This window comes from Scleropages formosus, chromosome 19, assembly GCF_900964775.1.
Source record: "Scleropages formosus chromosome 19, fSclFor1.1, whole genome shotgun sequence".
NCBI lineage: Eukaryota > Metazoa > Chordata > Actinopteri > Osteoglossiformes > Osteoglossidae > Scleropages > Scleropages formosus.
The window spans coordinates 22,388,328-22,413,068 of NC_041824.1; the positions used below are offsets into that span (position 1 = coordinate 22,388,328).

Below are 24,741 nucleotides of genomic sequence, written 5' to 3' on the forward strand. Positions count from 1 at the left end.
ACTTGACATTATCATACCGCCTGGAAAAGGTTGCAGATGGAAGACCTCCATAAAGAACTGTGCCTCAGTCCAGACGTGAGATAATAAGGAAACTAAACATGTTTCCACTTTCACTGATTTATCCTTCTAAATAAAAACTGCTGAAGATTATTACATCTGGGACACAAATTTCCAATTTAAATGTGCACTATGGGAAACTAGAAAGCTCCATCCTCTCGGTAATTCGTTTAAACATTTCTGGTGCTGTGGAACAATTACGTAAGGCATCCTTAGAATTTTAGCGCTTGAGAAACTCCATTGTAACGGAACCAGGAAAAGCAAAGGTGAAAACAAAAAGCGAGGCGACGCGAACTGACCAGCGGTCCTTGGATGATGGTGTGCCGGTTCTTGCCCTCGTAGTCCACGACCTCGATGTAATCCAGGTAGCCGTCAGCCCAGTACACCAGCCTGCTGACCAGGTCCAGCGTGATGCTGTGGGGGAAGACTATCTTGCTGTCAACGAGCTTGGTGCGGTTCTGTCCGTCCATGTCGCACCGCTCCACCTTGGGGATCTGCCCGTAGTCTGTGAAGAACACCTTCCTGTGCACAGAGACGATGAGTATGAGTTTGACAAGAGGAAAGTCTGCATAAAGAGTGAAAAGAATCGCAGATGTAAGCACTTCAGTTTGCTGAAGACACCGCATATAGAGTAAAGACAGTAAAGACACCCACACTCGGCAGCTGCGGTTTTTAAAAAGGGAAAACGTGGCTTTGATCCATTTGTTGAAGGCAGGTGAACTGGTGAAGCTACAATCAGTGAAGCTGGAGTAAAATCCATCATGTGCAGGTCCTCCAGACTAAAAGGCTACTGATTGTCTCACGGGTGCAACAGAACACGAAAACAGCTGCGTGGTTTGAGGCGCTCACCGCAATCCACCGAGGGGGAAATATGGATCGATGCTGAGCAGCTGTGCAATAGTGTGTAACACACCCCACTAGGTAACAGTGATCAGAACCTGAAGCCTGATTCCACACAATCTCCAGATGAACCAAGAGGTTCACTAGCACACAGGCTCATCCAAATGACAGTGTGTAAGGTGCAGTTGGAAACAGCTTTTTTCTGGGAGAGGTTGAGGTAAGGACTTACCCCATGGTGGGATCCAGAGCAATTCCTTTGGGGCTGTACAGCTCCTGGTCCAGCAATGTGACACAGGTTGTCCCATCCTTATTGCAGACAAAGATGCGATCATCAGCGTTGTCCACAAAGTAGAAATTTCCTGTCAGCCAGTCGATGGCCATTTGTTCGACATCTGGTTACCAAGAAGAGCAGGACACAGAGACAGAGGGTTGTGGACGAATGATCTGTAATCAGTGCCAGCCACATTGATGGAGTAGAACTTCGCTGTTCCAGAAGACACAAGAGAAGGTCAGAAGGATAGAGTCTAGTCAGGGCTACTCAGGTTAATGCACAAAGGAACAACCATTGACTTACATGTCACACAAGTGCCTCTCTTCTGCTGGATACTCCAGATTCCAGTCGTGCAAACGCCAAATGACCAACAAACGGAAAGACACACCTACTCGTTGTCTCAAACCTTAACCTGATACCAGCCCGACAGCAGAAATTTCATAAAGCTAAGAAATTATTACACGTGCATGCAAGACAAGAGTCCTACCTGAGAGAGAACAAAAACTCTGTAATGGTGAGAGGAGCCCAGTGTGAGAGATTTAACTTAAGAGAGAAGAAGGTAACAAGACTCAGCAGAAGAGCCATACACCCAAAAGCCCATATCATGCCTCCGCCTGATATGGCTGGAGGCACAACCTGTGATGCTGATTTCAGTGCACCCAGTTCTCTTTCTGTTAAAGAACTGTGGCACGTTCCTCTCCTGCAGTTCTGGCTGCTGAGACACAAACCGGGATTCAGAAGGATTCAGAAAAGCGAGAAAAGTGGAGCGCGATGAAGGGAGATCATGCTGACGTCAACCATGCTTCACAAGATATTAGGAGAAGTATTCTGGCCTGCTGTCTCCTGAGTCACTGATTTATACAAAGCGTATGCTTTCTCCAGGATGAACCCACAATCTATAAAACAGTATTTGCCAAATCAATAGTGCGGTTGCTTGAAAATCACATTTTCATGCACTCAGCTCTCCAAACAGTAATTAGAATTTTGAAGAAGTCGTAGCGTCTACTACAATTTAAAAACGTACTCTTCTGTCAGAGACCCCCCCTTTTGTAAATGGTGCCAAAAAATACTGCAACCCCCATCCTCCAGCTAACTGTCTTTCTGTGGTTTAATTGGCTTCTTCGGATAAAAAGACCATCAAAAAAGACCTTTATCTACGCACTGCACGAGCTACCGAAGAAAAATAAGCCCTATCCTTAACTCATTTATCAGTTCTTGGGAAAGAAACCCTCAGAGTTAAGCAATGTCTACTTAAGTGCTTGAGAAATGGAACAAATGGTAAAAATGACCACTTGTGCCAGGCACGGTGTGAACCCACCAAGCTGGGCTAGGAAGTGACTCAGTAGAGCAAGAAGAAACCCACACGTTTTCTTCTGTTTCTTCTTCTCCAGCACGCTCTAGTACGGTACAGTTACCATAGCATTCTTGCACTTGCACGCTTAACCCCAGACGCACACCTTGTGTGGCTCCGTAAGGTGTGGTCCCGAGCCCCCCGGGGGTTATTCCGATGACGCTTACAGGCCACTTTCTGGCTCCACGTTAAGATGGAAGAAGCGAGTTTGCGAAAACAACAACTTCCATTATTCTAGAAAGGACTCTATATGCCCGGACCGGAGCGAGCGCTAACACTGGGAAGTGTGTCCAGGGGTCTCCTGCACCTCCCAGGCGTCTCTCCCTCACCCCCCCAACAAAGGGGCTCATTCTGAGAGCTCTGAGAGTGTGGTGCAGTGAGGCCAAGGGCCCAGCTGCACTGGGAAGCGCGCCGTGCTTCCCATGCGGCTTTGTGTTTTCGCAGCTGCCCCCCGTTCTTCCTTTCGGGGGCATCTCGTCTCGTCTTGTCTCGTCTCACCCCGTGTCCCCCACCCCGTGTCACACCCCGTTCGCTGTCCTCTCGGGCTTCCGTTTGATCTCGGGCACTCGGGTCCGAGCTGTACGGCACATGCGGCCTCACCGTCCGTCTCCCCTCCATGTTGCGGTGGATTGGTAGCCACACACACACACATTCCCATCCAGTGCACTGCCCTCACGGTTCATCTTCAACGGTGCCTATCCACGCAGAACTAGAACCGCTTTGGTGGCGTAGATCAACGCGGGTGGTCACGCAGGATCCTGTACCTGAAATGGTCGTACGGACCCCTCGCTGGCACTGCTGAACCTCCTGCTGAGCCAAATAATCTACAACATTAAATTCTTCCACATTTACTGCTTATGTACCACCTATTTACCGCACCGTCACTATAAAAGCGCTGCTTAAACTGAACCGTGTTGCAAAAGGTTAATTGTTTATTTGCTCTTTTTAGGGCAAGGCTCTCGTTTCCAACGCGATAACTACCAGGGTGGCTGGGAATAAAATCCCAAGAGCAAAACAAGCCCTTGGCCTCCGTTTCGCTGTGTCCGAGGAAGACTTAGAAATGCGTAAATGAGATTTCTCTCTCCAAATTCCGGCTCGGAGAGAAACTCGCCTGTTCGGCAGGGAATGTACGGGAACAGAAGTATCGGTTTCCCCACAGGCACTCCCATCTAAACAAGTCATGCTGTTGGTTCCAAAGGCCTCTGATTAGACGGCAGATAAAACCGACGGATGGGTTGTGTAACACTGCAAACAGAAAGGAGCCACGCCGAGGTTAGAAATCCCGCATTTCATCCATAGGTTGTCTCTCTCAAAGGTTACGTCCTCCCAGTTCTGGTAAAAGAAAACAAACACGGGACGTGGAAAGAGAGGAGGAGGTACATTAGCCTCCCTAAAAACTTTCCTCCAACCCCCACCACGGCAGGCGAGAAATGCGTCGTGTTCGTTTGCTGCACCGCAACACGCCCCCTTTTCACGATAAAATTAAGATGTGCTTTGTTTCCAACTAACGTGCTTCTCTTTGTTTTCCAGACAGCGGGGGTTTGTTAAAAATACTGCATTTTCATCTGCAGGAACAGGGTTTTAAGGTACTCTGACTGGTTGTGGTGAGAAGGTAACGGGACTGAGAGGAAAGTTATTATTAGTTATAAACTGATTTATTAGTCTTTTTTGATCTGGAATGCCCAGGAGGGGTGGGGAGCCATAGGCACTTGGACCCCCAGAGGATTTTTCTCCTTTGACTTTCAGTTGGGAGTTTTTTTGTTCCTTTCCTCCGTGTTCAGCAGGCATACTTACAGCTTTAATAACTGTATGGATAATGTATTACTTTAGTATACAGTCAACTATCTTATTTGTCTTATCCCTTTGTTCAGCACTCTGCGTCACTGTGTGAGAGGAGCGCGCCATCAAAATAAATTTAATTGAACACACTGAGGAACACCTTCCTAGAGAGCAGCGCCCATGTAAAACACCCGACCCTTACCTCACAGTTTAAGGGCCAGAGCCATACCAGCACGACTTAAATGTTTTTAAAAACAAATAACGGCACTGATCCTCTCAACACGTCGACGGGAATCAAGAGCCGCACACACAGCGGAATGATAAAACCCAAGCATTTTTTTTTTTTTGTAAATTTCATACGGGGATCAATATGTATGAAGTATCAATATGAATTGATAAAGACCTTACCCAGGTTTTGCACAAAAATGTGTGTGGCTATGGGTAGATGGGACGTATCTCTGCCTGAAACAAACCGGAGGCAGAACATAACCTCTAGATAAAATTGTGCTGCTGATGCAGTCACCCAACCACCACCCCCCCACCACCCTTCTGGTATCCTAAGCAGTTTCCCAAAAAAGTGTGTCTTAGGCAACTCTAAGACAAGTAGCTGTCTTTCAGAGTTATTTTGCTTGGTGGCCAGTAACAAACAGACCAAGAAAGTGCTGATCTGAACATATTGTCCTTTGTGGTGTGGTTGCGCCACTAGTAAGCAAGAACTTGGCCAGATGGAGGACACGGAGATACAAGGTCACCTGATGACTGATTTAAACCCTCTGCTTTGGAGATATTATACAGTTATACGTTATAACATACACTGCCTGTCTATAAAATGCAGGATTTTATCCAAATCCTTCGTCAGGCTGACAGTGGAAAACCAGTCTTCCTGGTGTGCTAAAAATCCCATCCAAAAACAGCAAAGCTCCTTGGCCTTCCCCACACATAGTCACCGGTGAGAAGGTTCCCAGATGAAGCTGTGTGCCGCAATGTCTTAAAGCACAGTCTTGGGATACCACACCCTTGGTGGTCAAGTGTTTGGTAATCGCACCACATCCAACCAGCAGTTTCTGCTGCAGGTTTTCTTCTGGAATGGTCAACAGAAAGGCACTCGGCAGGGATTGTTTAAGCACACGCATGGCATCCAGGCAGCTAACCAAAACCAGCAGGGAACTGGTAGAGGAATGCAGCTCACAGCGTCCCCATGAGCTCAGGTGTAAGGCCTAGGAGGCAATCGGTGACCGTGGCGCACCTTCCGTATCGGTAGCACCTTCTGGGAAGTTTGATGAAGACAATGAACAAACACATCAAGATGTGCAGGGCCAGAAAACATGACAATTAATCGTGGGATTGCTCACGAAGAAAGCAGTGCTGTCAAAAGGGATATGTGAAGCTCGGGAAGTGTCAAACCCCAGAATGTGCTGGAAAGCCACAAAAATGACCTCACGCAGGTGGGAAAGGAGACGCCTTGTTTTCTATTGCGCCAGTTCCGGAACATTCCGGCAAAGACTGAGACGGAGACCTGCACACATCCAGCTTGTTTTCGCAGGAGAAGAGGAGGACACATCTGTCTACAATACCGAGGGTCGTGCTGGGGTCATTAATCCCATTAATCCCCATAAGAACTGAGTTTCGCCACAGCACGGGCTCTACTTCGCATCTTCTATCAGCAAACCAGTTTCCAAACCAAAGCCGATCTCAGACGACTGCTACGTTCACGCGCTGAGAAGTGGAGATGTCATTTTTGTGCAGCTACAAAACTGTCGGTTTAAGCACACGAGGAAATTGTAAAGGTAACTTGGGTCGGGACAGTGTTGACCTGATGACACAGGCCTTTTATTCAGAAGCATCTTGGCGCTACAGGTGCCAACACGTTTGAGTAGTTTTTCATCGTGAATCCCCAGTGAGCCTCTGAGAAAGAAAAAACATCTGCTGGAGCCGTGACTTGAGTCCACAGCCAACCAATGTGAGACCGGGTCGGGCCCCACCGGCCCAAATGGTGTCCACACTGTGACAGCGCTGCTCTATCTGCACTTCCTACTGGCCACTCCCTGGAGCACAGTAATAGCAGCACATGCTGGACTGTGCCTGTTAATAGCCCCCCTCTTCAACAAACCACCAGCGTGGAGGGGCACAGGGTACTGGCACAACTGCTGGAATTTCCTGCTTGGTCCCTTGGCTTCAGTGAATGAATGTGAGCTGCTGAAAACAAGTGATCAGAGCTTGGAGGGGCTGCAGGGGGTCCCCGAGCTGAAAAGAGCAAATAACTACCCTGCAAGTCAACTAATGGTAGAATTCTTCTCCTTCTACTTTAACTCAATTGTATAGGGGACATCTGGTAGCATTGTGGGTAGAGCTAATGCCTTTGGACCCACAGGTCAAGATTTGAATCCCACTTCCAGCTGAAGTACCCTTGAGCAAGGTACTTACCCTAAATTGCTCCAGTAAAATTACCCAGCTGAATAAATCAGGAAATAATTCTAAGTAACTTAACACTGTAAGTCGCTCTGGAGAAAAGCGACAGCTAAATGAATAAATGCAAAATGTAAATCATAACAATAGGGAGACGAGTCAGGGTGGCGCTGGGCAAAGTATACCCGGGCATGAGTGAAATCCCTCGGATTAAGACTCCGAAACAGGAGGCAAACGACAACAACGAACAACAAGCAAATATGCAGCGTGACTCAATAACTCATTTTAGAGCTGCCAAATGGGAGTGTGGGATAACTTTCTATGACATGTGGCTCCGGGTGCCAAAGGAAGCACGGAGCTCTGCTCCAGCATGATCACGCTTGCATGTGTGTGTGCATGTGTGTGCACGCTAGTGTCGATGCTGCAGGAATCCTGTGGACCTGCAGCTGGAAGCAGCCCGGAGCTGGAAAGCAGACGCTGGCATGACCTCCGCCGAGCGATTGAAAAACAACCCGGGACCCACCCTAAAGCAGAGCAGCCCCGACGTAGGGCCATGCCCTCCCCCCGTTCTGCAGGTACACTCCACTGTTGATGCATTTACCTTTTGGGTCAGCACATTAAGTTGATTTAAAAATCCTTGGATGGCAGATAAGACAAAGAAAACAGCGGAAATGCGCACGCGCGCGCACACACACACTGACTGAAACTGCTTGTCCCAAGTGGGGTTGCGGCGAGCCGGAGCCTAACCCGGCGACACGAGGCGCAGGGCTGGAGGGGGAGGGGACATATCCAGGACGGGACGCCAGTCCGGCAAAAGACACCCCAAGCGGGACTCGAACCCCAGACCTACCCGAGAGCAGGACCCGGCCAAGCCCGCTGCGCCACCATACCCCCTCAACAGCGGAAATGAAACGACTCAATGACAAACGGAGACCCACTTTGTCAGGGGCTTCCAAAGAAAGCGAAAATGTAACAAAAATGCCCAATTTGTACTTTTCACGATGACAAGATGTCTACATTTGTTTCTGTTAAGCCACTGAAAGTGTAAAAATCAAAGTCCTCCAGCAGAGCTCATTTTCTGGATGTGAGAAAGCCCTGAAACAGTTAGCTAAATAAGAGAAATGAAACGTCTTTCTTCAGCGCACTTCCCTTTTTCTTTTAAAAATGATTCCTTCTGTATGCATCATCTTTCTCTGCACCATATTTAATCTTCAGAATCAGCACATTTCCAAGGAAAGTCACACTTTCTGCATCCAGATATTCTATCTCTAAAAACATAGGAAAGTTTTTGTTCTCAAAAAAAAAAAAAAAATGTCTACATGTGTCTCACTCCCCCTGTCCATTAAAGAAACTGCCTTTCATGGAAATACTTCCATTTCTAAGGCTGTGAGCATACGCCTTACACCCAAGCTCATACATGCATATACTGTACTCCCTGGATTCCAGCTGTTATACTTAAGAGAGAGAAATGACAAGGTAAAAGAGGAGTACAAGTCGAGGGAGTCTTTCAGCTGACACTGTGAAAATCATTGATTTGGGGATCCATTTGCAGTCAGAAAAGAGCAGACGACAGCATCCATGGGTGACGTGAAAGGCTGTGGCTCTAAGGAGATTTAAAACTGCAGGCGAGACAACTCATTTGTCATCATTTATGAGCTCAGGTACAGAGCTCAACCGACACACACCTCTTACACACCATTAGAGCTGCATGTACGCACTCAAGTCACAAGGAAGGAACTGTGATTAGATATCTAATGTAATTCGGGGTATAACACAGAACCAATGCAAACATGCACCACCTCGTTCCTCCACACTGGAGCATCCAGGCCCAAAACCCCCCGATGAGCACCAGTACACACAGCGTGTACCAGCAAGCACCATCATCTACAGCACTGGCTTCTCTCTCTGCTAAAAATGTGAAAAATCATGCAAAAAAGCGCTGTTCGCGGCAAAGAAATGTGTTGTTTGTCCGTGTGAGGTAAAAAGAGTACCGTTAACTCCATTCCGGAAGTTCCATCAAGCTGCGTTACGTACGGTGAAAAGCTGTCTTGTAATAACAACGTAAATGTACGGTGCAAACTGCTGTATTCCAGTATGTTGATGACCATGCTGCATGGCCTTGTGCAGAGTGACGGTGCTGTGATTTGCAAGAAACTGTGCTGTGCATCTCTGTTCTGATCAGGATAACTGTGCTGGGCAGCTCTGTGCTATGATGCTTGATCCATACTGGGCGGTGCGGGACTCACGGTGCAGGCTGAGAGAGATGTTGATGGTCCTCTCTTCGGCAAAACTCTTCAAGTTGGGGATTTTGGCACATTTCAAGTGGGTACTGCTGGCCGAGTCGCCCACATGGATCCAGCAGACAGTCTCTTTGGCGTAGATGAAGTCCATGGCAGTGGTCTGCTTGGTTGCGGTGGACAGCAAACTATGGGCCGAGGTGACACTCAGCGACGTGACCTGGATGTTCTGAGAGCTGGCGATGAGCAGCACAGCTGGACGGTCTACTGGATCTGGGAATGCCATAGAGGAGCGAGAGATAATTGCATGTTTGTAACGCTACACAGACACCTGCCAGACTGGAGTTTTTCCCATCAGACGCTCCACTGACACACCACAGCATGATACAGTCTTTTAATATATTTACACAATACACTCTTTGACTAAATCAAAACATAGCCAAAGAGGATCTCCAAAAAATGTCCACATGAAGGCAACCAAGAAGAAAATCTGACCTTGAGCAATCACAGGAACATGGAGGAGAAGGCACAACACGTAGAAATGTGCAGCGTGTGTGAAGCAGCTTACCGTTCTTGGCCTTGCAGGACCGGTTGTCTGGCTGTAGCAAGTAGCCCTCCACACAGCTGCAGGTGTAGGAGCCTTCGCTGTTGGTGCAAGTCTGGCTGCAGGTCCCATATACCGCGCACTCATCAAAATCTGAAAGCATGGATCGTGGTTAGTCCCTGTGCCCTGCTCGCCTGGCCTCGTCCGGCCCCGACTGCAAAACTCACCTCTACACGTCTTGCCGTCTGTGTTGATCTCGTAGGCATGCTGGCAGTAGCACGCTGGTCCTGTCACCATCACTGAGCAGTTGTGCTGGCAGCCAAAGTGCGTGCAGTTGGACGCTAGCGCTGCAAAGATGGGGGTCACAGGGGTCACTGTGACTGTCACCTGTAACTGTAACCCTAACCCTAACACGAATATTAATCCCTAGCCCAAACCCTTAAAGCTACCACTAACTCCAACCCTAACCCAAACACTAACCCTAACCTTAACCCTAAACCTTAACCCTAAACCCTAACTCCTAACTCCTATCCCTTAAGCCTACCACAGAGAACGGGGGAGACTGTACGTGACAAAAGTTTTCTCCAAACAGTGGGCGTGTGGCTTTCCACCCACATGTGACCCAGAACAAAAAGGATCTGCAGTTTTAAAAGGTTTATCACACTGGCAAATGTTTGCAAATGTGTTTTAAGCTCCTAATCTAAATGCCATCAGTACCTAGAACAAAGCAGACAGGCCTGCCGGTACGTCCGCCCCGCGGAGCAAAGTGGGGAGCACGCTGCAGGAATGTGAATGATGCGGGGACACAGGGCCTTCTGTTCTCGGCAGTGGGGACTCAAGGACACAGCCTTGGAAGGGTTATGAAAGAAGAACACTGCAAGCGCATCTCCCACATCGCCGCGCCATGCGTGTGCGGCAGCCAAATTAATTGGATGGGAAGAGCGCCTGCGGAGCAGAGTGCAGACCCCCACCTCCGTCATGCGCTGCATGGCTGGCAAAGAGCGTGCCTCAGACTGAAGGTCTCCGCCGCACCGCACCCGGCTGTTGGAGAAGCCTGCTCATGGTTTGGGCACGTGCCTCTATACACCCAGGTGGCCTGCAGGACGAGGCCATGTCATCCCAATAGCTGCGCCATTAATGTGCTCCCACTGCAGATGAGCCCAGGTCTGAGGGGGGCAGGGGCCACTCGCAGTGCCACCCCGTGCCAAAACTAACCTTATTATTCATTTAGGGGACACTTTTCTCTAAACCAACTTAAAATGTTAAGCTCCTTACAACTATTCACCCACTTTTGCTGCTTTTACTAGAGCAACTCAAGGAGGGCCCAAGTACCTTGCTCAAGGGTACTGCAGAAGGAGGTGGGATTCAAACCTATGCCCTTTAAGTGGATGGCGAGAGCTCTAACCACTACGGCACCTGCTGCTCCAACAAATCTGCAACACAGGCTGCACAGACCTGGACAGCTGTGCTCGGGGGTAGTGGCACAGAGCCCCGATTGTAATTACAACGGCCAGTGCCAAACCGTGCAGCTGAAGGTCGCTTGAACGGGGAGAAACTAAACAAGTCCACGTCGCCGGAGCGGACGACACCGCCCAGACAACCTCCACCCTGCATCTGAAGTAGAGATAAAACAGCAAGGGATAATGACAGCGGCAACACAATGGGAGAGCCCATCTGGACGAGAGCGACCATTAGCATGCAGACAGGACACGGCTGAGCCAGACAGACAGGCGAGCACACGTGCAGGACTCCGGCCCGACGCACAACACACACAGTCTTCTGGGAATGCAGCTCATTACGGGTCCATCACCATAGAAAGACTCATTATCACAGACGTAAGAATCTGCGCTGCGCTGCTGCTCCTGTCATTTCGGCCTCCCTATTTCTCAGCCCGCAAAGCATGATGGGAGAGGAAAAGAACAGGAAAAGGGAAAAAAAAAGCAAAAGGCATTCTCTTTACAGCAGCAGAGGGGGGGAAAAAACGATATTTTAAGAATATAAAGAGAAAAAGAGAGACTCGTAAAATGGAGCGGGACAATGGCTGGGAGTCGAGTCGATCAATTAGCCCAGTGTGAGCAGAGTTTGGCCGGCTGAGAGCTGATCCGAGCGCGGTGAAGGGTCCCTGCCGCACAAAGCGTCCAGCACCAGGGTACACAATGGGGCCTTTGTGGGGTTGGCGCAGAGCACAGGATATGCGGAGAAACACTGCACCCTGTATCAAATCAATTCCCTGCGCCCAACACCCGCCTGTGCCAAGGCAAACCGCATCCGTGCACTCCCCCGACCCGACTCAACCTGCATCGCCCAACCTGACCTCCAATCCCACCACCATACACTGAGCCCGACGGCAATGCCGAGCTTCACTTGCTTCTCTGCGGCCAACATTAGGATTCCTGACAGGTCTGCGGCTAAGTGGCACCGTGTAGACATCCCACAACCATGGGAAAGGCCTGCAAGAGGGGAGCTGGCCAGTTTCCCCTGGCCCAGAGCTCCGAGGTGATGAAACTGGCAGTGACTTTGAGAATATGTCATCTGCCTAAGCCTTCCACTCATGCAGTGCCGGTGGTCAGAGCGCTCCATATCCCATTTGGGTTCAGCTCTGTTTGCTTTGGACGAAAACCGCCCTTTAAATACACTAGTATTTCTGTGCCTGAACACTCCTAATTTGTTATTACAAGCAGTATTACCACTGTGAAGGTGTAGGGAACATTTTCAAAATTTTTTTTGCAGCACTCAACAGCATTGCCAGTTTGTCTTCCTAGAGCCTCCTCACCACAAATTACCAACGGGAACTCAAATCTGGGTCTCCCGGCTTACAGTCTCAGCAATTTATCAATATGCCAGAGTGGAGGCCAGGTGTGGAAAATGTGAAGGATGAACAGAATTGTCCTCCATAATCTACTGTCACAACACAGACTTAAAGCTCCGAAGAAATCCAATTATTCTGATGACATAAACACACAAAAGAGGATCTTTATCTTTGTTTTTTAAGGCTGGTATACTTGGAAAAGAAGGCCACACGTGATCAGAAAACAGGAAACACTGATAATGTGGCATTCTGCCTGCAAAATAGACCGCAGGATCTTCAGAGGTCGTCTATGGTCAGAAATGCAGTCTGAAAGGTGGAATTCCGCCAAGAAGAAGGATTAGATCCCTACAAAGACCGTTTTTAAATCTTCTTGCATCATAAGTATATTTTTAGGTTACACCTCCACACAAATATGTCTTGGGATTTGAGGAGAAGCTGAGTACAAGCAGCCTGTGGACTACATGCTGTCTGTTACTTCAAGAGTTCAGCTGAGCCCAAGATGAGCGCAGTGCTCCAACTGCAACACATTGACAGCGAGCTTCCATGTTGCAATCCTGAGTGGGACCGTCCAATGGAACATCCGAGAGGACTGCTGCAGACACCTCCATGCTTTTGAACCATGTCCCATCCTGGTTTGAATATGGCCACCCTCCACATGACAGGTGTGCTCCATCTATCCAAAGACAGCTTAAACTGGGTGCAGTACTCAGGGATCACTTTTCCATTTTGAAAGCTTTACTCCTTTCTGGGACATTTGGTGGATGCACAGGAGAAGCAAGGCCGTGTTAGAGGACACGGGTCTAACGAGGAAGCAACTGCTTCACCGGAACTCAACGGCAGCACTCTAAGGGCAGAGCTTGAGTAGCACGGCCCTGAAGAGTTTGGTACGTTGCCGTTTGGATCGGCAAGGACACCTGGTCCTTGGATGGGTGCACTGCATCCAGGACAAGGCACAGTGGAGCCCAAGAGACTGTGTTGAGATGCAACCTCAACACAATACCATCCACTGACGCACTGACCCCCATTCAAATCTTAGGACTTTTCCTTCAGCAAATTCCCCTAGTGACAGAGACTACTGACCGCTTTCTCACTGGCTGACTGTTGGCCTGCTGTGAGTTTGTATCTCAGTTAAACATCAGTTTTAGTAACCAACTCCAGAAGTATGCACCTGCTGTCTTGACCAACACTTTGTTTTTCACTCCGTTCAGAGATCCATCAGGAAGTGTCTCTGCTTACTGCGAATATTTATGAAGCTTCTCACCATCTAGAGATACCTTGTCATCAGCCATATCACATGAAAATGTGTCTTAGTCACCTCAGGGCACACATCTTAGTAACCCTGCTCACACACTTCCCTAATCACTTAACTTCTTTGTGCTCAGCCAATGAATATTGACACGACACCTTTTTCCAAGTTAAAAACCCATGACACCCTATTTCTGCTTGAGGGCTATGGAGTTGTTACAAAGAGCCTAAACTTTAACTGACACGCGTCGGCAGGCCGGAGTTCAAACAGAACCGCACTGACTGACCACAAGCAAACAAATGTTGGGAAATGGTGCACTGAGCAAACAGAAGCTTAACTGCTCTCACAGTGGACCCCTGAGCTCCAAACACTTCTGAGAAGGCACGCAGAAGAACATGTACACACAGAAAAGAGGGAGGATTTACTGGAAATACTGGTTTGCACTGATCAGAACCTCAAACACCAGCAAACACAACCCAAATCACAGTCCACTAGGAGTGCTGACTTCAGTCAACAGACCCTTTCGGTCCAAAACTGAGGGAACCATTACATTTCCAGGGGATCAAGACAGCTAAAGACATCGTTTTTATTTTGTCATCAGTGAAGTTTAAAACACAGCATATCTAAAATTTGGGATAATGATGGTTAACATTCTACAGGGATCACTTAGGTGCTCCTCAGCTCCATGAAGGTACACCAGAGGTGCTGTGGTTCCCCATGTCATCAACCACCAACTGCTAGCCTGTGTTGGGCTCACGACCCCCCATGTAATACCGCACAGCCTTCATTGACACATCTCTGTATAGGCTATAGTATCTGTTCATCTGTGCATATCTGAGAATCAGTGTCAGGCATCAGTCATCACCCCTTGTATTAGTCATACCAGCAAAAGACAGCAAAACAAGATGTGAGGTGCACTTTTTTATTTTGTTTTCAGTTTTTACATGTCTTTGCACTGTTCCTTGCTGTCAAACTGAATTCTTTCTTGGTCGCAAGTCCTTTCAGTTCCAAAGTTTGCCAACAGAACAGACCATGAAAGGCTGACGTGGGACAGCACTATTCTCACAGTTAGAAATGACTTCTGCAGCTTTATTTATACCCGATGCTGCATCCAAAAAAACCCAGAGCAGCCTTTCAGAGACATAAAACCCAACCTGTGCCAAGATCATGCTTCGAGCTTCAGCCTCCCCAGTGGTTCCCTCAGCAGCCTGAGTTGGTCTGTTGTTACGAGGTGAATCACAGTGAGGTCTGAGCTGCCTACAGCACACAGTCTGTTTGTTCTGCGCGCCCCAGGGATATTTTCACATACAGAGATCCAAACAAGCAATATATCAAATGGGGGTGTGGAGGGGAGGGGGGCAGGTAACACACTGATGATACGTGGGAAGTAATTCAGACACACTGCACAGCTCCTCATAATGGGTTTTACTGCCCTGGGCAAGGTTGTTTCAGCTTGAGATGCCAGGTTGACGCCAGGTCAAACACAACGCCCTAAGTCATGGTCTGTCTGCCTGTGGTGTAACATGGACATCAAACTGTCTAACCTTGGTGATTTCTAGCAAATTAAACAGTGTGAGTGACAAAGAGTTCAATGCCTGTTGTGCATAAAATGTCAAAGTTGTTGTGTAAGGGGTAGCAGAATTCGAAACAAACACGCAAGTCCCACTGGGGTCGTGTTTACCTGGTACTTAACTGCATCCATATTACGGGAAGTACCATACCAGTAAAAAGTGTCAGTGAACTTGCTGGAAGTCAGTTTTTTTTTGTTTTTTTTTAATTTTATTTTTTTGGAATTGGAAATCAGGTCTTTTCAGTTGTTCAACAGCAGCTTCCAGGGAGGCAGGACACTTGTGGTTTGCTCTGCCCTGTTGCACTGTTTTGTCCATTTTGTCCCATACAAGTATTGCCCTGGTGGTCCAGCTGTCCTCACACTTTTGACCGTTACTGTACTGTCATAAATTTTAGGCTAGTGAAAAAAACATTACTTGTGAAATCTGCACCGTAAAGCTATACTTTTTTTCTAACTGATGGGGCGTAATTTTCTCTTGGTGAATGTCTTCTACATTGTCAGTCTACTTAACTCCTTTATAAACTGAACTAAAAAGAGTTACAAGCCAAGTAATTTATGAGATCCAAGTATTGCTTTTTTTCCCCGTCATCATCTTATGGTCCACTCTGTACCATGTCCACGGACTATAACTGAAGCCTACATACTCTACAGCTTGGAGAGGGAGATCTGGTGCAGAAGGTATGGAACGAGCCAAGGCTGGACTTCCTTTTCACTCAGTCAACAAGACAACCATAAACGCATCCTGTGTTTTATTCCTTTATACACACAGGGCACAACTGAACCACATTCGGCACCGGTATGGCCGCAGCCATGACCAAATGGTCCAGCTGTGCCAAACGTGGCTCTCTGGACTGTGAACAAACACTGAGCTATGAAAATCACTGCAAATTATACTGCAGTGAGTAAAACAGAGTTTGCACTGGGAGTGTTGGGTTGCTGCTGTGCTGGGGGGGGGGGAGATCTTCATCAAGGCGGTGTAGGATAAAGCGACAAAGGCGTCCTGCTCTTTGAGTGCTCCTCACAACCAGTCATTGAGCAGTGTAGTCACACAGCACTTCTGCCCGACTCTAATCAACACAGGCGATCTCATTTGATTTCATCTTGCCACAGGGATGACTGCTCGCCCTGCCAGAGGCAGCCCAGGGCCTACAGAGCGAGCCTGATAGGCAAAGTAATGACTTTTCCAACAAGAATGGAAAAGCAGCCCTGATAATGGAGAAAAGCTCATTAGGCCAGCTGAAAGGAAGTGCTCTTTTGGACAGGGATTCGAGCTCGTAGGAGAGAACGAGTTGGAGACTACCTGAAGTCAGCGTCCCTGCCGATTTTCCATCTTGGCAGCTGTGAAATGCACCGAACGGGGAACCTAATAGTCTAGCTGTATGAGAAGCCCATCGAGGGGGATGGATCCACCCTTTCTCTGTACCCTGCAACTGACACCCATACAAATATGGATGCAAATATTTGGGAAAGAAAGTCGAGCAACTGTGTACTCCACAAAGCATGAACCCAAATCTAACACACACCCTCCCCACTTGCCATTCTGTTGGGATGTAACATTGGTGTTTCCACAAAAGTTTAGAGACCGCCAACCCCCTTACAGATCTCTTCACAATGGCAAGGATACACTGTGAGGCAGAAGACTGGACCCACTACACACTATGCCTGCGTACCTCGGCAGTGTGGGCCCTCGTCCCGTCTGTCCGGGCAGTCATGCACTCCGTTGCACAGCTTGCTCATGTGGATGCACACTTCTGTGCCCAGGCACTGGAACTCGTTGGGGGGGCACTGCAATTTCTGGCTCTGCGGGCCTGCAACACACAGAAACACACAAGACTGGGTCACTGGCAAACAAAGGACAGGTGATGAGAATACTGAAGATTTTACTCGTTGGAAAAACTGTCTCAGACAACTGATGCAATGCCTTCATTTTTACATTTATCCATCTAGCTGAAGCTTTTCTCCAAAGCGACTTACAATGTTAAGCTACGTACAATTATTTACTCATTTATACAACTGGGTAATTTTACTGGAGAAATTTAGGGTAAGTACCTTGCTCAAGGGTACTGCAGCTGGAGCTGGGTTCAAAATTATGACCTTTGGGTCCAAAAGAAACAGCTCTAAACACTACACTGCCAGCTGCTCCAATGTTCAAGGTCTTTTTCCAAACCAATAAGCCCTATAATGTCAAATTTTTAAATCTGAAATATTCTAGTGTCTTGAGACATAAAACGGACCTGTTTTTGATGCATATTTCACATGCAATGACCAACCCATGAAGAGTGAATTTGACATTTAGTGCCCTGAAGCAGGTAATTGCCATCCATGGGAGGCATCCTGTATTGTGCCCATAAAACCAGTCAGATAATATGAACGGAGGAAAACGTCATTATGACAAAATAAGAGCCTGGCCATGTATACATTAGCAAGAAAGCACTGGGGCATCAGAGTACAAACGCAGACTGTGTTGGCGCCCGGGTCACTATTTTCACTCCAGGACTCCATTGACTTTAGGTGGACTTGACCTGGGTCTTCTCCCACAGAAATGCTCTCTGAATTAGAAATCAACAATCTAATTTGTATGGCTTCCTTGCTTTGGAGCACAAAGAGGTACAAGAAACGTTGACAATGTGCAGTGTATACTTTGCTGCAAGTCTTTAATGCTGTTTGGTGGCAGTCTGTCCCACCTCTTTCTATGGAGCCTTGATAAACACATGCCACATTCAGACTCCTGTAAGTGGCCTGGAGATTACTAAAATTAGGGCAAAAAATGCCTATATTTCATGTTCCTAAAAGCACACATGCATAATTAGAGTGATGCCTCTTTTGATGCTCAGTACATTTCTGTATTAAACATTATAACCCAGATAGCAAATTGGAAACTTTTCTACAGTCTTCATTTCACCCCCCTTCACCACACTCATGTCCACCTCTACAGGATGGAGCAGCACGGATCTAATTTGCATCAAGTTGGCATTCATTTTAACAGCAATTTTCCGCGTAATTTGCCCCGATTCTGCAATCATGAATCATGACAATGTAGGATGTTCATTCCTCGAAACATTTACATTCATATACAATATTTTGTATTAAGCTGTTATCTTAAATCAAATGTTTTATCAGCTGCAATGCACACAGCAGCTTTTATTCATTCTATACACACACACACACTTTCTGAACCGCTTGTCCCATTTGGGGTCGCGGGGAGCCAGAGCCTAATCTGGCAACACAGGGCATAAGGCTGGAGGGGACACACCCAGGACAGGACACCAGTCCATCACAAGGCACCCCGAGCAAGACTTGAACCCTAACCCACTGGAGAGCAGGACCCGGTCCAACCCACTGCACCACCCCACTCTATACACAGAGCTGGACATTTACTAAAGAACTTAGAGAATCTTTCTCGTTTATAGCACCAAACCCTTCTGGGGGGGGGAAAAAAACTGCAATATCTGGATCATAAATATATGCCAATTTCAAAGTTCTGTTAGAGAACAGAAATGATTTAGGGGAGATTTGGTGGAAATGACTCAGTAATTTGGTTCCCCAGTTCTCTTGCTCTTCAGTCCTGTCCAGGTTGATATCCAGACTCGGATCCTTAGCCGTGTCCACCAGCTCCAGGAAGACAGACCCTGTATGAGCCCAGCCCTGTTTCCACACAGCAATCTAGGTTGTATGGCCCAGTCAGCGGCCAGCGATGGTACTAGAGCTTGGAACCACTTGGTGCTGCTTAAAACAACCTCCTCAAATCCAGACCGTAAGCAAATTCTGAACAACCCAACGGGTTGGTAGGATGAGCATCAAAACAACCCAAAACACAATTGATACTGTAAGTAGGTAACTAACTACATTTGCACTGCATATATTAATTTAGTTGGTGCTTTTCTCCAAAGAAAAATGTTAGGCTACCTACAATTGCTCACCCATTCATTCAGCGGGGCAGTTTCCACTGGGGCAATTTTACCGCAGGTACTTTGCTCCACGGTACGACAGCTAGAGGTGGGATTCAAACCTCCAACCTCTAACCTTTACACTACATACTGCCCTCTATTACATGTTAACTGCAATATAAAAAGGAGTTGTATAGATGTTGCAGGGAGTTCACTCTCTCTAAAATTTCCAAGTCTTCAACAAGGGCAGAAACCAAAACACACACACAGTATACACACATATTGTATATATACAATTACAACGGAGCAGCCCCAGCTACACACCAGTAAAGGCCAATGTCTTGAGACTGTCCCTATCGGCGTCATTCACTGATCAGATTCACTGCCAGGCACTAAAAGGAATCATGATAAGAAGAGATGGTCCAAACGAAGAACTGGGTCTAACACCAGGAGACTCGGCAGAGTGTCGAGAAAACATCTCTGCGTAGCGCACCCGAATCGAGGCCTGTTCACCGAGTCTCTTTCTCTTGGCCCTGCACCCCTCCCTCTCCCCCGCTTCTCCAGCCCTCCTGCTCACTTTATACCATCTGCCAACCCAGTTAAAAAAAATAGCTAAAAAAAGTGGGAAAGGGAGAGGGGATGTTCACCTCGCACATTGGAGGTGAAGGCGGTGAGAGATCTGCTCCAATCCACTAGAAGAGTCTCGGTGGAGGGGAAGGCACCAATACCACTGAAGGGTAATCATTCTGGGTGGGACATATGACAATACCATACCACAGTAATGGTGGTATGGACTGCACCACAACACACTTTCTCAGCGCATTGCAGATAGCAATACTCTAGGATGCTGATCTACTCTGTCTTTCTTTCTAAAAACATATCATTTTAATACACCACTACTAGACATCAAGAATACAGCGCGCTAAAGTCTTCCAAAAAAATGGAAATGTCCTCTAAGCACTAATGAAGTGATTACTGGATTACAAAGTCAGCAAACACAGCATAACACCATACATACCGTAGAACACAGGACAACCAACCTGAAAGAATATAAATTTCCTTGGTCATAAAAAATTTAATGTGAGAGGTGCCTAGAAGTTGTTCCACCTGAACTTAGTTTTACAAAAGTCTTGCTCCCCTGGATCTCCTGTAAAATAACTGCTTCCAGATAGAAAAAAGTAAAAAAAAAAAAAAATCAACTTGCTATATGTATCTTGAGCAAAGATTGTTTACTAGTGTAGCAGTGTACTGTAACAGAGAAACAGGGTACACCCGACCCTGTTCTTAACCTGGATCAAAAGTTCTGGGAGCCAACATTAGGTTCGGGCTTTCAACTGAACGCACCATTGTAATCAACGATGCGGAAAAGGGGACGCCAGCTGGAGAAAGTGGCCCAAACTACACACACACGCAAAGAAAACCATCGGCTCTGAACCCATAATTCTGGACTGCGTCCAGAGACTAAAAACAAGCTCCAGGTGCAATCTTCTGTGTTTGGAAGAACTTGTTTGGCACAGAAGGGATAGAAGAAATGATACATTTCAGACATGTTCCTTTATACTAGACATATACCATTCCAATATGGACACCTGGTACCGTGGTGACCAGAGCTACTGTCTTTGGATCCGAAGTTTCGACAGGTTCGAAAAAGACGGTAACATAGGAGCAACTGGTATTGTAGTGGTTAGAGCCGTTTCTTTCAGACCCAATAGCTGCAGGGTCAAATCCCAACTCCAGTTGTAGTACCCCTGAGCAACATACTTTCCCTAAACTGCCCAGGAATCACATACTGTACACGAAGTCCAATTGCCCCTGACAAGCAAAGGGACACTTCTCCAATGGCCTACATGCGGGACAGAGTGGCCACGGGTGACTGTTACAGATATGGATAGATCCCAACCTAGACAGGACTGAAGAGAAGGAGAACTGCGGACCCCAACTACTGACTGCAGTGTAGTACATTAACACCTACTGAGTCATTTCCAACAAACTCCACCAAGTAATATCTGAACTCTAATAGAACTTTGACATGAGCATGTATTTATGATCCAGATGTTGCAGTTTTGTTCCCCAAAGACGTCTGGTCTTATGATGTCAAGTGACACTTTTGGGTTTGACGCTCATGGTTAATGCTGAAGTATTTGTGCAAAGGCTGTCTGGGTGTCCCTTAAGAGAAGGCCACGGATACAATGATGGCACCCTTAGAAATGTGCAAATATTGCCTAAATATGTATTTATAGCACAAGTCATGTTGTGTTTACCGCATTTAAGTGGACACCGCCCAGGTGATTGCTCCAACTCTGCTGACCTTTGAATTAAAAAAATAAAGGCATAGCCTGGTGACCATTGCTCCTATGACTAAGGGTACGGTAAACACCAACAAGTCGTCACTAAGAACACCTCGCAGTAGCTGGAAACTCTAGATTTGCTTAATTCCATTCTTGCGCCACAATTTAAAAAAAAAAAAAAAATTCAAAATTACAAGAGATCAAAGTGTACGGCACGGTTCTGAAACAAAACGCAAAGCAAAAACACTGTTTTTCGGCAATTAATGATTAAGTCGCACTGGACTATGACACACTACATAGTACCAGTCCAAAAGTGTGCACATTTCCGTGAAAAGTTGTTTTCACGAGGCCTTTGGTTTCAACAGTCTTCAGGAAGAACCCAGGTGACACGTCTTCCCAGCACTTCTGCAGCAGTTCCCAGGGATGTACTACTCAGGTAGGTTGCTTTACTGCTCAGGTTCCCCCATCGAAGTGTCACCTGGGACACTCAGGTGTCCAAGTGTCCCACACCCTTCACTCATTCTGCATGTGATGACAAATTGGCGGTAGGACAGACTGTAGCGTGGACGCCCTATGAAGGTCCAGGAAACATTCAGGTAGTCCATTCAAGTGCTGCTTCTGCTCGGAGTGCTGCTCGAACTCCATCGCCCACGTACGTCTCCTCCAGGTAGGAGAGCGTCGGGCTCCAGTCCGTCTACCAGCAGGTGAACGCCCACTGAAATAAGACCCTCTCAAACTCACAGCTTTGTTTTTGAAAGCCTTTCCTTGAAAACAACTGATACTTAGAATACTGGATTTAATTTCCCTGATGAGGAAAATAACATGGGGGGGGGGGGGGGAATCTGAAATATCCAAAGGCTATCAAATGAAACAAGCCTGCTCAGAAACAATGTGAAAACAGGTATTTAACTGGAATTTGCATTATAAAGCCTCAGTGAAGAATTTCGCTCTTCTCTAGAAAGAATGTAAAGCAGAAGGATACAAAAGGATGCTGAAGGGCAGATGAGCAGTATGTTTGAAAGTATATATGAACACATTCATTTATTGATGACTCTTCCAAGATTTGTCCTCTATTGTTTTTCTCTCTCCAGGGCCTTTACCACTGTATTATCGCACCACTGTTGCTAGTCCCACGTGTTCCTATCAAGTCCTTCTGAGTATGTAATGCGTGCACTTAAAGTAAACCCAGAAATTTTCCTGAACCCATTTTTCAATAAACTTAACCAAGCTTGGACCGCAAATAAATTAATGCTTGCGTGGATGCTGAGTAATGCATCATTTTTCTTTTTAACGCTACATTTCAACTGCTGCTATTTATCATACATTAATGCACCGACCGACCGACATGCCACCTGTTTCTGACTCTGTAAATGACGGCGGAAGTGTCTTTCACTCATGAAAGCCCTCTTATTTTGCAATTTTATTTATTAAGGAAAACCCAGAATATACTGTACGTGTTTTCGACACAAACACCGACGGCCTCAACGCACCGAACCGAGAGGGACATTTTTAACACTGTCACCTCTTATATGGCAGACGCTGCACTTCTCTAAGGCGCACGAAAGAAACGAACAAACAGAACTTTCTAGATGAACGGTGGTGCTCTGTGAAGGTGGAAAGTGACACGTGACAGGCTCCTCCAGTCTTTGGCCGGAAGGAGACCTGCGGTCCAGCTCGGGGACTGAGCTCTTTGCGCAGCCCCGCATTCCTGCCTTTTGTGGGTTCCCGCAGCTACCGGAGCCACATGGAAACAACTAAATCCGCCTCTTCAAGCACAATAAAGTCAGCGGCTCTTAAGCAATCCTGTGTCACTCTTAATCCATAGCGACTCCTTTGGAGGGGATGGGGGTGGCCAGGCACTCTCAGTGCACGGCAGGAGCAGAAAAGCTCACCTAGGCTCAAGAGCGCAGCAGGCGAACCGATGGGTGGTCCTGCTGCGGTCCATAAACAAACGAAGAGAATGAGGGAAAGGATCAATGAGCATTACCGAGAGGAGGAAGGGTTCAATGAGCGCTCGCAAAGAGCTTAAACGGAAGAGGAGGTGCTGTGATTAAGGGCAGCCAGGGTAAAGAGGCACATACTGGATGGGGAGGGGGGACTGCAGCCGCTGGTCCTGCTCCACTGCTTCTCTCGCACAGACGGCAGCCTGTTCCTTCCTAGACTGTCAGGGACATCCATACATCAGAGAGCAGCCAGACGCAGAAAGGGCCGATTATCCCCCTTGCACGTGCGCACACATGGCCTCTTATGTTAGAATGTCTTTCTAGTGCCTATCAGCGAAAAAGACTTCCATTTTTCCTTTTACGTACTGTACTCACTGTCACCGAATGGCTCCTTTTACTACTCCACTCTTATTACTCAGCATTTTGCTTCGAAGAGCTAAGGCACTGTTTCGACCAGGAGGAGACCATAAAACCGTGGTTTGAGGAAAGAAGACCATTAAATATTGAACAGAAGAGGTCCACGCGGTGCCCCTCGGTGACTGCTGCACTGATTTACATAGAACAATAAAGCAGCATTCAATGCTTTGCTCCAGGCAAAAATCAGTGTCTGCTGGAAGTGGAGGAGGATCAAGGTAAGTCATTCCAGGCCAAACTTTAAGTGCTAAACCCTAAAATGTCCCAACCTGAAAACAAGGAGGCTCCATGAGAGACAGCTGTCCCGTTTCTATTTTTGCGCTGTTATTTTCCACGCCATTTGCACGGCTGTGGAGGCGCGCTGTGTGACGGCGACAAATTAGCAGGACAAAAGGCTGCGAATGGAAAGAGTGTGCGGCACGGAGCAGGGCCCATGCTTCACGCTTTGAGGACCACAATAAATTACAGCCCAGGTCTGTATTAGAGCACTAAAAAATGGCGACTCATCATCATAACTATGGGGGAAAACTTAGCAGTGAAGATGGAACCAAATAGTTAAAAAAGCTACATTTGTCTCCCTGTCTGTTCCGATACAGTTTTTTGTGTGTACGGAGTTATTTAGAAGAAAGGGAGCCAGCAACTAAGGTAAGCAACTAAGGTAAAGGTTAGTTCGGCAGTCGTGGTTCTGAAAATAGAGCACAATAAAAAAATGTATTTCCAATGACAGAATGGACGTGCGAGTATAAAATGGACAACGCAGGCCAGAGAGTCCACCGAGGCGTCCCGAAACTCATGAACAAACCCCTCCCGCCGCTGCCCCCCCCATCCCCAACGCAGTTACATAAAGATTTTAATACCCTGCTGTGCTTTTCTCTGCTGCACAAAGGACCACTTTCACAGAACCGCTTCGGTGGTCTCCACCAGCGGCAGCCCGCTGGCAACCCTAATGAACATGTTCCGCTGGATCACAGGTGCTTGTGTTTGTTGGTAAACAAATCTGCGCGCTGCTCGCTCTTGCAGGGGCCAAGGGAGCAACGCAGCTGGCGAGATCCGGCATGAAGTTCTTAAGTCGGAAAGTTAAATTGTTGGAAATTGGAAC

The 24,741-nt window shown here is 47.3% G+C and overlaps 1 protein-coding gene across 2 annotated transcripts in view; it reads right to left on the reverse strand.

The window, feature by feature from the left end:
- LOC108939230 (low-density lipoprotein receptor-related protein 1-like) overlaps positions 1 to 24,741 on the reverse strand; it is a 114,959-nt gene that overhangs the window by 65,656 nt on the left and 24,562 nt on the right. For both annotated transcript variants that reach the window (XM_018760384.2, XM_029246453.1), the window contains exons 3-8: positions 16,781 to 16,918; positions 9,713 to 9,832; positions 9,510 to 9,638; positions 8,951 to 9,214; positions 1,127 to 1,289; positions 357 to 579 (exon numbers count right to left, since the gene is read on the reverse strand). In XM_018760384.2, coding sequence (XP_018615900.2) covers positions 357 to 579; positions 1,127 to 1,289; positions 8,951 to 9,214; positions 9,510 to 9,638; positions 9,713 to 9,832; positions 16,781 to 16,918 — 1,037 coding nt within the window. The remainder of the gene's footprint in view (positions 1 to 356; positions 580 to 1,126; positions 1,290 to 8,950; positions 9,215 to 9,509; positions 9,639 to 9,712; positions 9,833 to 16,780; positions 16,919 to 24,741) is intronic.